The sequence below is a fragment of the Lepisosteus platostomus genome, chromosome 23 (genome assembly GCF_059453375.1).
Source record: "Lepisosteus platostomus isolate fLepPlt1 chromosome 23, fLepPlt1.hap1, whole genome shotgun sequence".
NCBI classification, from domain to species: Eukaryota; Metazoa; Chordata; class Actinopteri; order Semionotiformes; family Lepisosteidae; genus Lepisosteus; species Lepisosteus platostomus.
Window position 1 is genome coordinate 17,291,526 of NC_142633.1, and position 13,198 is coordinate 17,304,723.

At 50.6% G+C, this 13,198-nt stretch overlaps 1 protein-coding gene across 10 annotated transcripts in view; it reads left to right on the top strand.

Annotated features, from left to right (window-relative positions):
* Positions 1-13,198, top strand: part of agrn (agrin) — a 166,342-nt gene that overhangs the window by 32,040 nt on the left and 121,104 nt on the right. For 3 of the 10 annotated variants that reach the window (XM_088616707.1, XM_088616709.1, XM_088616708.1), the window contains exon 1: positions 10,109-10,136. The exons of 6 other annotated variants lie outside the window; for them this stretch is intronic. In XM_088616707.1, coding sequence (XP_088472833.1) covers positions 10,124-10,136 — 13 coding nt within the window. In that variant the 5' untranslated portion in view covers positions 10,109-10,123. Of the gene's footprint in view, positions 1-6,427; positions 10,137-13,198 lie in introns of those variants that run through there. One more of the 10 variants, XM_088616710.1, reaches the window with a different exon arrangement.

Below are 13,198 nucleotides of genomic sequence, written 5' to 3' on the forward strand. Positions count from 1 at the left end.
GCCAGTGGCCCCGGGGGGACGGCCCCTCTGCGGCCCTCTTTCCTGCGCGTTTGGGTCACCTTTGCGGTCCGACCTCCTGGCGCGTCGTGCTGCAGAGCCGGGGAGACAGGGCGCCAGCTGCGCGCGCTGCTCTCTCGCCACTCGGCACCGAACGAACGCCGAACGCGGGCAGGCGGGGTCCGATCGGTCCCACTCGGCCCAGCAGATCGAATCAAGCAGGAAGCCGTTCCTCTTGGGAACACCCGTCCTCCGCAGCTTGTCCTGTGGACCTTGTTGCGACTCCACGAGTCCCTCTGAAGTGTGTGTAAGTGCAATATTGGATGGAAGGCTTGCTTGCATCAGCACATTTTGTTGGCATTATGCCCCTCTCCGGCTAATGAAATGATCTCTGTATCTGTAAGGGCCTTTCATGCGCTCTGACAAATACTCCCCTCAAACTCAGGGAGATTGGGGATCCCCCTGCACAGGCGGCCTGCGATTCTGGGGCTCTGCTGGAGAAGTCGGGCCGTGGGGAGGGGCTGCCGGGGCAGGCCAGCCCCTGTGTGACAGCCTGGTACACGACCGACAGTAATTTGCCTTTTGTTGTGAGAAGAGGTGACTTTCACGGGAGGGGAGAGGAAAGTCGCAGCAGGTAATTACCCCCCTGTCATTGAGGAGGTGAGCTATTGTCATCAGCATCAGGACTAGCAAACAGTGATTGTTGCGAGAGTGTTTGCAGACAACAGAAATCTAATTAAAATACCACCTTGAAACGGGTCAGAACGTTACCAGCTATTTGTGCAAAGCAGTCCTGAGTTTGAACCCCTCCCAAAACTGCATTAGTGCGCTGATGGTTGTTCAAGTAAAAGACGGGTCTCAGCATTGCGCTGCGCCTTCGTGTTTGAGATATCCAGTAAAATCCGAGACGGGTTGGCCTGTGGGAAAAGCTCTTCCGCCCCAATCCCGGCTTCCCTTCAGACGTACGGGCCTGGTGATCAGGGTCAGACGCCCAGGAGAGGAGTGAGGACTGGCCGCCCCTCCCCCGTCCCTGCCCCTCCCCCGCAGGAATGCTGCTCAGCCTCTCAATGGGGTTTTGACAGCAGCGCTGGGGACGGATGTGGAAACAGGAGCCCCGTATCCTCAAGGAAGCAGCGAGGAGCTAATGGCATCTTATCTGCTCTCCGCCATCGGGGTCAGGACCTGGCTCTGCTCCTGTCTGGGCCTGATCAAAGGGAGAGGGGAATGAAAGGGAAACCGCTCCTAACGCGTCTGGCTGCGGGGGCGGCCTTGGTGTGAACAGAGCCAGCCTCGGCGTGATTCCTGGCCAACCTGCCTTGGACCGGGCTGACTCGGGCTCGGGCCGTGGCGCCCCGAGAGAACACCGTCTCCTCGTCTGCTCTCGGGGTCCGAGGGCGGCTCTGGTGCTCCAGCCCTCTTTGCCCCCCTGTGGTCGGTGCTGCGCAGAGCTGTGGACCGAGCGTCCTAACAGTCTCTCCTCGAGGGGTCTCGGGGCGGTTTAAGGTGGTGCAGAGTTGAGCTGAGGAAGGAAACTGCAGGGAAAGCACTGCGCAGTGGGCAGCTGTGTTTAGAAAGCTGTGTGTCACGCTGCATTAAAAGAAAAATAAAATGATTAGTCAAGTTTACTTAACAGCTCCTGAAAGATAAATAGACGGGAGCTGTATTTCACACTGAACCTCCTGGAATTTCCCCACAGTGAGAACAGGGGGGGAGGAGATTGCAAATAACTTAGGCGATCATTGTTTAAAGAAAATATTTGATTACAATGTAGTCTTTTTCTCCAGCTGTCCCTGAACCGGGAGGGATTAAGTAGAAAAAGAGAGACTGCACAGCATTGTCTTGTAACTGCTGAGTCCAGAACAGGATTCCTGCGGATTGAACGCTGTGTCCGTGGCCTCGGCCGCTCTGCAGCCCAGCACTTTCGCTCGGAGAGACTCGAAGGCTTCCAGGCGGCCAGCTGGAGTTTATTTAGCAGCCAGGCTTTTCATACAGCAACTGGACCCGTCCCAGGCCTGGGCCCTGCGTGGTTCCGGGGAGGCGGAGCATCATCTCGCGGAGCTGCGGAGGCTGAGGGGCGGCTCTGGGGAAAGTGGGGAGAGGGGATTAGAATTCCCTGCTGTACGTGTGTGTGTGGAGGGGGGGGGGGGGGCGGCTTGCCCCTCTCTGATTTCTGGGAGCGCAGCCCCCCTCCCTCCCTCAGTCCCGTGCTTGTTTAATCAGGAGTGAAGGATTCCCGGCAGGAGATCTTTGCCCAGCGTGACGAGGCGAGAGCAGGACAGGGCGGTGCAGGGAGTCCTTTGCGGCCTGCGTTCTCTTGCTAACGGCAGCTGGCTTTCGGCTCCCGGACGGCTTTCACTCAGTTTCCGTCTGTTTCTTGGAAATTCAGAGCCGGTTTAAGGGGAAGGCGAACCGTTTTAGTCCTGGAAAGAGAAGATTACAGGTGTACAGGGGACCTGATACAAGTGAACAAGTGAAGGTTAATTCCTGCTGAAAAGAGAAGAAGGCTTCTTCAAGAAGGAGGCTGCACAGCCGAAACGATGTATTTATTTTCTTCTCTTTTCATCAGGGGATAAACCTGTACTTGTTCCTTCGCAGCCTGCGCATGCTGACGCAGCTCCCTACTTGAACTCCTTCGACCTGATATAAGTGTTCACAGTCCTCAAAGGCACCGGCAAGGTCAGCCTGGCTGAGTTCTTCAGAATGAGCAGTGAAACAAAGCAGTGAAAACACCAGGGGAGGTTTAAAGCCAAAACAGGAAGCAGTTCTCCAATGCAAGGGGTAGTGGGATTGTAGAAGAGGCTGGTCAGCCCTGTTGTTGAAGCCCTGATACCCTGACGTCCTTTATGAATTAGCTGGTTAAGATCATGGGATCAACTAATCCATACCAAACGGGCCAGATGTCCATCCTGTGTGGATGTATGTGCTGGTGAGGAGGGTGTAGTTCCTCACGGTTGTGTCCTCTGTTGCTCTTCTCGCTTTTGGGAAGTAATCTGATCCCGGTGAAGTGTTAGAACCCAGTGTTTCAGAACTCACACACGTGTATTTTTCTGCAGTAGTGTTTTTTTTTCTTCTGGTCTCCGTTATGTGTATTCATTTGTAAAACAAAATGCGTGTTCAGTTTCACCTGAGCAGGAGTGAGTTTAATTTCCCGAGAAGCGAGAATCGCTTAGTCATTTTGTTCCCAGTGGTACAGGGTGGCCATGGTGCGTAAGTGTTTTCACAAGGTGCCTCTTAGCGAAAGGAGTGCGCCCTCTAGACCAGAACCAAGGTCTGGCTTCTACAGACTCTCCTAAGTGTCAACCCGGTTTTACAGCCTCCATGTGCTGTTGAAACCCTTTTTGTTATAACACACTTGAGTGGGCTGTTTACCCAGAGAAGCAGTAAAGCCTGTGTACTTTGTCCACCAGCTGATCCTGCGGCATGCTGGGATACCCTCTTCCTGCCCCACCTGTAAATCTCTGCCACCCGGGAGAGATCCTGGGGGAGGAGGAGGCAGGGGAGTATCGAGCCTGGGCTGATGTGTGAGGCAGGCCTTTCAGCCATGGACTCTGGCCCTGGGAGAGCCCGCCAGGCTGCAGTGAAGCTGAGGGATCTGGGGATTACACAAACATTGCGAAGCACGGAGGTTTTTCTGACTCCATCTGTTTACATTTAAGATAACACAAAGTAGCAGCTTGCATTCTCGCTAGCTCACAAATTGGTGCAGGCCATCTGCGCTGTTAGACACCGTGGGCAGAAGATCAGTTACACGGCTGTTTATTTTGTTTTTGCAGAACAGATTTTGTTTCCAGTGACTCCTTCCTTTCTGTACAAGCCCTGCGCTGGCTGTTCCATTTATGTTCTGAAACGGCAGAAAGTAATGATATCAAACGATGCCGGAAGTCGATGGCTCATCCGTGACTCATTTTGTTTTGTTCCAAATTACCCCAAAATGATAAAGATCTTTCTACTCCAGACAATCCTCTGCTGGCAGGACACAAAAAAAGTCATTGGGGACACAGATATTGTGTTGCAGTGCCTTAATGGCTTCTGGGTTTGTTTCTGAATTCCAGAGAAGATGTAGAAAGTGGTCAGTGCCAGGGCAGAACTGGAGCTCTGCTCGCTCTTTTTATAGTATATTCTCAGTAATACCTGACAATGGTTCAAGACTGAAGCATGTCTATTTTATAGTGTCTTTCATGGATCCCCACCTCAGTGGGCTTCATGGTAGAAACCAGCACAGGGCAGGGCAAGACTTGTTCCTCTCTGTTAGGCCCTTCAGCCTAAAGCTCAAAGCTCAAAGTGGAAGCCTTTCTGCTGTCTTCCTCTCTGTGTTGGACGTCTCAGATGGGGCTACAGAAGACGAGCAGGGAGAAGAGCTGGTGGAGATCAGCGGCTCCGTGCAGTGGCAGTGGGAACAAGAGCCCGGAAATAAGATAAATAACGCAGTTCAGACCTTTCTGAGTGCGCGGCCGCGGTCAGCTGCGTCCAGGCGTATCCACCTGGCGTCGAGGTGCGCGCTGACGTCTCCCACAGGGGAGGCTGCGATGACGTCGCTGCAGGACTCTTGAGTGAGCAGCGGGCAGGAGCTGCCGTCGCGGAATGACTCGGCAAGACGATGACGTGTCGGGCATCGCTGGCCTCTCGCCCTTATCTGAAGTCACTGACAAGAGGGGCCACAGGAAGCCCTGACCCGATGAGCCACCAAGCTCCGCCACTCCAGCACAGCTCTTTTGACTGAAGTCACAGGTGTCCAAAGACAGGGGGTTGTTTACCTCTTCATCGGGTGTGTGTTCGGTGAAGTCCTTTGCGCTTCCTTCGGATTGACAACATAAATTAATAGCGAGACCCCAGAGGATCCTGTAGGGGGATCCCCTCACGGGGGCAGGCAGTGTACACAGCAGACCAGAAGAGGTTGAATTAAGGGGGAACAGGGTGGAAGTCAGTACGTGCAGGCCCAGAGTGGACCCCAGTGTCTGTGTCAAGGGGTCAAGGTCTCTGTTTAACATGTCTGAAGAATGGCGCCATCTATTGTACCTTGTCCCTGGTCAGCTGACTGAGGTCTATGAAGAGCGCCTCCTACTGACCTGCAGACCTGCAAAGCGGTCTATGTGATCTGCTGCTTAAGGGGTGACCTATGACAAGGGGGCCCCCCCGCCGGGCTAAACCTACAGTAGTGTGGGTCACATGGCCCTGATTATCAAGCCTCTTTGCCGTTCTCCCCTTTGCTGAGGGGGAGGGGATGTCAGAGGGCAGTCGGGGAAAGAACGCACTCATTAAATCCAGCTCGGTTTTCTCAGGGACTGCCTGAATAGCCAACTGCATCCCTGGAAACGGACAGCGAGCCCTAGCTGGCTGCAGAATGCAGATGCCCGCGCTGTGCAGCTCGTGTAGTTCCCTCGTCGGGCTGGTTAACAGGGCAGCGGGGCGCAGTGCTGCGAGGAAGGAAGACATGTCCGGGAACATGTCCCAGACATGTCCTGGACAAGCCTTCAACCGCGTGGATAAAGGTCTCTCCCTGGCAGTCTCTACTGCTGCTGCTTTGCCGATCTGCTTCCTTCCAAGAGATGACTTTCCAAACCAAGCAGCAGTTTGCATACGGCGGTAGCCTGACAGTAGCCATGAATTCTGCCTGAATAACTGTACTGCTTTACAAAGGCACTGGACCCACTCCTGATGGCAGCTCTGATTGTAGTCGTGGGCGGGTCCCCGCAGTGTAGATGACTTGTTTTTAAAAAAGCAAATAGCTTCTTCTTTTAAAGTGACGGTGTCAAAGTTGTTTGTTTCTACTCTATTCTTACCCTGTGTGTAGTTTCATTTGAGAGGAGTCTGGAATAATAAAGGGTGTTATTTAACAAGGTCAGGAAGAGGTCAAATTCTAATCCTGCACATCCGCTCTCCTACGTTCAAATACTCTCCGGCTGCCCACAGCTCTGGGCTCCTCTTTCCAGCTCCCCTCCCTCCACCCCAACAGCACTATCGCAGCTGCCCCCCTGGCTCATTCCTTATGAGCGCGGAGGGTTGTGACAGTTTTGAGCCCCGATTTCCTCAGCCGGTCGAGTTAAACGCCAAATTTTGACACCCCTTCATGTTCAAAGACTCGTTTTGCCATGATTGGAACTCGACTGAACTGCGTCGGCGTGTGTGTCCGCACATGAGAGAGGGAGCGCACCAAGGGTGAACCTTTTCTGGCTGTGCTTGAGTATCTGTACTGTGATAGTTGCCGTGAGAGACATCTATCCGGAGTTCAGGCCCTTCCAGCAGCCATCAGATCAGCGTCACTCGCTCGGGGATGATCTTGGAGATGTAACTGTAGCCCTCGTTGAACCACAGAGAGCCTGTCTGCCTCACCCTCACCCACTCTGGACTGTGGGTGGCTTGGAGCCAGTGGATTTTGTAGCAAAGCATGTGTGTGTGTGGGGGGGGGGGATATTTTGTTTCCATTGTCACAATGTGTGCGATTAAGCCCTTTTGTAAAAGAATCTCATGGTCTCGTGGTTTGAAGAAGCCATAGTTTAAATGAGAGACATTGAGATCGTGAAGACTGAGCACTTTTCCAACAAGTGGGACCTCACGGGAGGCTGGGGGGTGTTGATTTCGTGAGCTGCGCTTGGTGCGAGTTACACACTGTCCGTGATGCAGGGCTTCCTGGGGTTTTGAGGCTTCTTGCACACCACTGCACTTGTCATTAAAAAGGCCTCCTGGCTACATGTGCTGTGAGTGGGACGTAGTTGTAAAAACACTTGTGACTCAGTCAGGTAATTACACCTTCCAGACCTGAAATTTATTTTTTTTAAATAAGACAACATCGAGGCTATGATTTAGAAGTGCTTCCCTTTTTTCCTACTCTAGTAATTACTTTCATGTTGCTTTTTTCGTTTTTCTTGCGGTGGGTTTGATGAATGTGTCCCGTGGGCTCTCATTTCATTCAGAGCCCCTTCTCCCGGGTGCTGGCTAAACAAGCACAGCTTTCGAGAGCAGCCTTGGCACTTTTTTAATCGCTATGCAACTGTGTTTGTGAAAGCGGAATCGAAATTGGATATTATATTGAATGTAATTTAGCTGAATACAAAAAAAACGAGATTCTTTTGAATTTTGTTTAGGCATGCCATTTAAAATAGGCGCCTTATAACTGTTGTTGTGATTTGGTTGGAGAACAGGGGAAACCTTCACTAGCTCAGACGGGTCTTGATTAAACCTGTTTCGTTACACATCCTAAAAAATGATCAACTTTATGTCAAACCTTCAATAGGACGTAATTCAAAATGATGAATATTATGAATTTAAGTAGTTCAAGCAGGCTATCTAGAGGAAGCCCTTTTGCGTTTAATATTATATTTTTTCGCTGAGAACTTTGGTTTTTCTTAAATGGAAACAGATAAGCATGGGCATTTCGATGTTTTTAGCAGCTGAGCTTAATCGAATGGTTGACCTCATCTCATGGCAAATGAGACGTTGATTGTTCAAATAACCAAACTAATTAGGATCTAAGGTCTAAAACGTGGTGGACTCACTGCACCAGAGCAGGATAGCGACCTGCCTGAGCACCTTGATGACAGGTCACATCTGGAGGGAATTATCGCTGCGCACTGAAAACAGCTGGACCCGCGGGAGCTACGGCTCAGGTGCCGAGACTGAATTCTTCTGTCTGGAGCTCTGGGGCCATTTCCCCACCAGCCAAAAGAGGAGGAGCGGTATTGGTGTTAACAGCTCATAGGGGGAAAAGGCAGATTTAACTATGAAAATTGAGGCAGTACCCAGCAGCTCAGGGATATGTTCCTTCTGAGGAACATTCTGGCTTCATCCCTCCATCCAGACTCCAGTGAAACGTTTCTTCAGGAGTTAAAACCTTTCCTGTCAGCCATGAGTCACAGGAGCCTGAGTGCTCGACGCAGTACAAGGAAACTGTCTGCAGTTCCAGGCAGAATGTTCCTTTCTGTTGTCGTTCGCTCAGGGATCACTACACTTCCCTGTTTCTCCTCCCTCCTAACGAAGATCTGGGGTGGGTGACATTAAAACCCTCTCTGCCTCAGGCAATGAAGACAAGATCTTTCCCTTTTAACACACTGATGTGCACACAGTACCTGCTGACAGTCATCTGTTCCACAAGCATCTGATACACATCTCGTCTACAATTCGGCTGCAGTACTGACTGACATGGTCCCGGGGAGGCAGAGAAACACTAGAAACAGACCTCGTCATCTCTGGATCCTCTTCGCTCCCTGCAAAGGGAATGAAAATGTTGAGGTCCTTTTCTGTGCCTTAGCCAGTCACTTCTCATTAGGCCTCAGTTTGATAAAGCGTGTACAGTTGTGGCTGCCAGCAAGAGATGGGAGCGCATTGCCCTGAAAACAAATTAAAGTGTTTTTAGATTTTCTGTACTTATTACTTTAAGTGCAATCAATATAATGCCCTTAGCATTCTGGCGGTCCCTGTTGCTGAATGGCAATACAAATTTGAGTGCAGTGCTCACTCGTAATGAGGATTGCTGAGTAACTTCATTACTTTCAGTGCATTAAAGTCAAGGCTGCGCATTTCACTCTGTGAATGGACGTACCGGACAGAGCCTCTCTGTGGGCTGCCTCCCACGTGCGCAGACGTGGAGCATCTCGACCAGCCTGTCAGCTTGCCTTCATTGGAGGGAATGGCTGCGTCTGCACTTTGACATAACAAAGGCAATTGTATTCTGAACAGCAGGGTAGGGTTTCACTCTGAGTGCTGCAAAGGAGGCGCAACTTGGTAAATTACTTTAAAACTGTGAGTTATTCTGTTAAGTCGTTTCAACTGGCTAAAACCGTTCCTGAAACACTATATTAGCTCCTTTTGCTTGAGCTGGGGGATCCCTGTCTCATGCTTTATCTGAAAGTCTGGAGCACGATTCTGAAAAGATTTCCTGCAGTGCAGCGAAGGGTGAGATGTTAAGTCATAGCAAAGCAAAGCAACAGTGTAGTCTTAGGGATGGTTAACATGGCAAAGCTGCAGAAATAGTGAACTTCATTGGGAATTTCTGCTTTAAACTTGAGCACCATTCTGTTTTTTTAACATGGTTCAAGGCAAACGTTAGATTTAAGAATCGCGTGATTATGAGTACACCAGCTGCTGAAAGGGACTGAAGCAGTCTGAGAAATTCTGTAATCACAGGGTCGTGCTCTGCCTGTGTGGACAAACCCTGGTGTTCTGGATTCTGTGGCAGCGTTAGTACTGTAGCAAGAGCTGAGCAGCACTGCGGCCTGCGTCAGGCTCCTCTCCTCCAGCGAGGGCTGTGATGGGGATCAGATAGGTTCTGCAAACCCGAGCGCAGGAAAAAGAACATGAGGAGACTTGAGATCCATATCTGCACAGGTGACTTAGGGTTATTTTGACTACAAGCCTTTTTTTAGTGCAGATAAGGTGGGCATCTAAGACACAAGGTATGAGAGATAAGAGAAGAGCACTTTGCCCTTCATGGCTTCTCCTGTCTCAGGTGTCACAGGAGGGCTGACTTTTGTAGTTTAACTCCTTTTGCTGAAGAGCACTGCATGACAACAGTTTATCCTGCTTTTCAGGGTCAGACGCCTGAGACTGTTGTGTCTTTACGTTTGTAAGTCATTTACTCTGTACTTCAGTGAAAGCCAAAGTGATGACAGTTAGCGCTGTGACAAACCTGGATGTCTGGTTTTTAGATTATCACGTCACCATACCTTTTCAAAAGGAAATCTGAATCAGTGAGCAAAGCAACACGTTTGATAGAACGGTATCCATTTTCAGCTGGAAGTTAATTCAGCTGGTGGTGCACTGATGGCTGGAAACAGGAGGTGCCGTGGTGCTCACAGGTCGCACAGGTGTCTGGCCACAACCTTGAGAGCTTTCAGGTGACAGGTGATTCCGCTGACAGGTGTGAGCTGTGGTGACTGGTTACCACATACCAGAGGCCACAACTGTCCTCTCTCCTGTGTCTAAATGTGCACTTGTGTGCATCACAGAAAGCAGTGTGCTGCGTGTGACCTACATCATTGTATATGGTGTTGCCTGCTTTGCTGCATTGCTGGTTGCAAACAGTGAAGCAGGAGCACTTTGTGTGGAGCTGCTCGCTGCCACTAACAAGAGTCTTTCCCTCTCTCTCTTTCATGTGCTGTCCCACCCTGCGTACTGGGACTATGCTGGGAATATGCTGTTACCAGGTAAGACCCCCATTTTTAAATTATGTACATGTGATAAGAGCAGCTTGCATTATTAAGACACCATCAGCCATTCTCCTGCTGGTGCCTGCTGGTGCAGGCTGGGGCTGTGGGCTGCTCAGAGTGTGGGGAGCAGCAGGCGAGATTCAGGGCGCTCCTGGGCAGCAGGGCAGAGGCACGGGGAAGGAGAGGAGGGTGTGCTGTGTCACGGTGCAGTACGGCTGATTGATAGTAAAGGCATGGCCTTGGGCAGCGTGAAGATACCGCTCCAGTGTTTCAGAAGGACCCATGCTCCGCCGAGCGCCTCGTCTTCGTCCTTCTAGTCTCCTGGCGTTGGATTTGCTCAGGCTGAGCTTTTAATTCTAGTACTACTGCAGGTTCGCTACCGGGATCACATGCACGGTCGGACAGAAATCCACACAGGCTGCTTCGAGTCAGTAAAGTGCCTGAGGAGTGCAAATGGGCTTAGAACTTTCCTTTACACTGTTTCCAGTTCCCTGCAAAATAGCTTCCTCCATGACTCCCTTCCTTTGAGCGTGTGGCTGGGCTGGAGTCACCCGCCTTCCTTGCGCACACACACACTGGCATGCACAGACAGACACACACACACACGCTTTCCTTCCTGCACGCACATGTATGAACAGTGGTGAGAGCATGGCGCAGTGTAGTTACCTGCCTGCCGCAGATGTCCTCTTTACCTGCGCTTCTCAAATGGGTTATTTTAACACCGGTGACTGCTGCCGATTTTCGTAGAGACACCAGGAGGCTGTGAAGTGTTTTGAAACTGGTCTGGTGTGGCTTTGTGTGCTCTTGTTTCATCGTCGGCGGGCTCGTTGCTGTTCGAATGGAGAGAGGTGCGACCGGTCTGCACAAGAACACTTACGCTGGGCGCTGAAGGGAGCCTGAAAGAGACCCATTCAATATTTATTGTGGTGCTGTGTGGAAGGAGGGGATCTCGAATCTCCTTCAAGCTCGCAGAAGTGCAGGGGACTCATTCATCTGCTCTGTTTGTGCCCAACGGTGGGAGAAGTCCCATCCCACCAAGCTCTTGGTGCTGCCACAGCTGTCAGGCCAAGCAGAGGCTGTGAGGAGAGGTTCATAACGGAGGTTTATAACCCTCTCCCGAACAGGCTAAAGACACAGGGAGACCGGCCTTTCAGCTTTTTAATTGTTCTGTCTTATTGCCCCAGTGCAGTCCCAAAGCCAGTGATTCACAAGTGTATTTACAGATGCAGATAACTGGGCTGGCTCCCCGTTTCTGGAACATGTCAGTTTAATTTATGAAGAATGTTTTTTTTTTATCGAGCCATCTGTATTGATCTCGTTAATTCCAGCCAAACGTCGTTAGGCTGTTCCAGTGGATATGCCTAAGATACATCTGCCAGCATTTGTCTTCGAGCTGCAGTGTTTAATGACTGAAGCCAGGAGCTGTAAATGTAATCTGGGACCCAGGGGTGTGAGTTTGCTGGGGAGGAGACTGACGTGGCTCGTGACCTGTAGAAAATCGGCCACAGGTCAGCATGGCTTTGACTTTAAGAAGAAAAACCGAACTGTTTTATTCAAAAAAATAAGGGAGCACCCACTGTTTCAGAGTGGTGTTCCCCCTGGAAGGTCTGAAGGCCGCCGCAGAGCTGGAAAGCCAGTGGAAGGCTGGGGTGGGCTTGTGTTTACTGCCCTCTTGCTGCGGGTGGCTCCTGTGGCGATGAGCACCACGGGGTCCCTGTCCCACACCCTTGAACAAACTCCCGCCACCCCCAGCCGGGTCCTCGGAGGTCCTGCCCTGGTCTTCTCTGTCTGTCTCTGTCTCTGTCCTGGCCATCCCTGTCCTCCCTGCCCTGGGGAGCCAGCCAGCAGGACTGAGCCTGTGTCCCCCCCAGGGGCGGAGGGCTAGTGGAGCCCTGCTTCAGGCTGGAACAGCGCTCTCTTTGTGACGCGTAATCGGATTTATTCGGGGTTGGAAGACGTTTTAACTGTTAGCGGCCCTGCTGTGCTCTTCCGGAGCCGGGGAAACAAATTAAATTAATATATCTGAATATGTTTCCTCCAGTGATTTTTTTAAAAGTGCGAATAATTTAGAATCCTTTTGTTCTATGGAAAATAAATGGCTAATAATCCAAGTCTCCTGCAAGAATCAAAGCCCAAATATTTTGATTTATTTTTTTATGTGTTGAACACTGATGCATAATTAAGATCTTGAGAACTGAGTTGTTTTTCTAAACAAAACTCTAAACACGCGGTCCCTTCACAGGGCTTGTTTGTGACCCTTTCAGTGTCCTTTTCAGACTGAGTCTTTGCTCTCTGCCCTTGGCAGACTAACTCGTTGTGCTGTATAGGTTCAAACTCCAGGATCAGTATTGTCCGTTCTTAAACAACGTGATGATTTGTTTCATCCGCAATCGAGTTAAACACTAAAGATGGAAAAGATGGATAAATTATGAAGAACATACAGGTGCCAATCTCTCTTAAAAAATCTTTAAAAAAATATTCCTGTTGTTTTTAATCTGTATTTTGCATTTGATGTGCAAAGGATGTCTCAGAGTGCTCTGAAGTGAACTGAACAAAAACAGGCACATCGCTTTGGTCTATCCAGTATTATATGTCCAAACAATATGCAAGATAAAGAGAGAAAGCTTTTCATTCCGATCTGAAAGCTGCTCGCTGGTCAAGCTCGCCTGTATTCTCTGGTGCGGATTCCCGAGCCTAGATTCGTCATGGCAGCAGCTGAGTGAATTGGCCTGCAGTGGGGGTCTGGGTCAGGGAAGACACCTGGGCTTTCTGGTCCCCTGGTCAGCACTGCAGCTCCATGCTGGGATTCCTCATGCACTGACTGGTACCTTGATTCTCCTGGGCTGTGGTGTCGTATGAGCTGGACGAGACACAAAGAGATTTATTTGTAATAATGATTAAAATACTCATGTCTGGTGTTGATGCCGGGTCTGTTGGAATCTCGCAGAAGTCGTTCCTCCGGACCAGGAGGATGTTGTGCCAGGCAAGGGGCTGTGTCACCTTCGGGCGAATCGAGCCAGAGGTGTGAATTTGTGTGTCTGTCTCACCCAGCTGTGTGT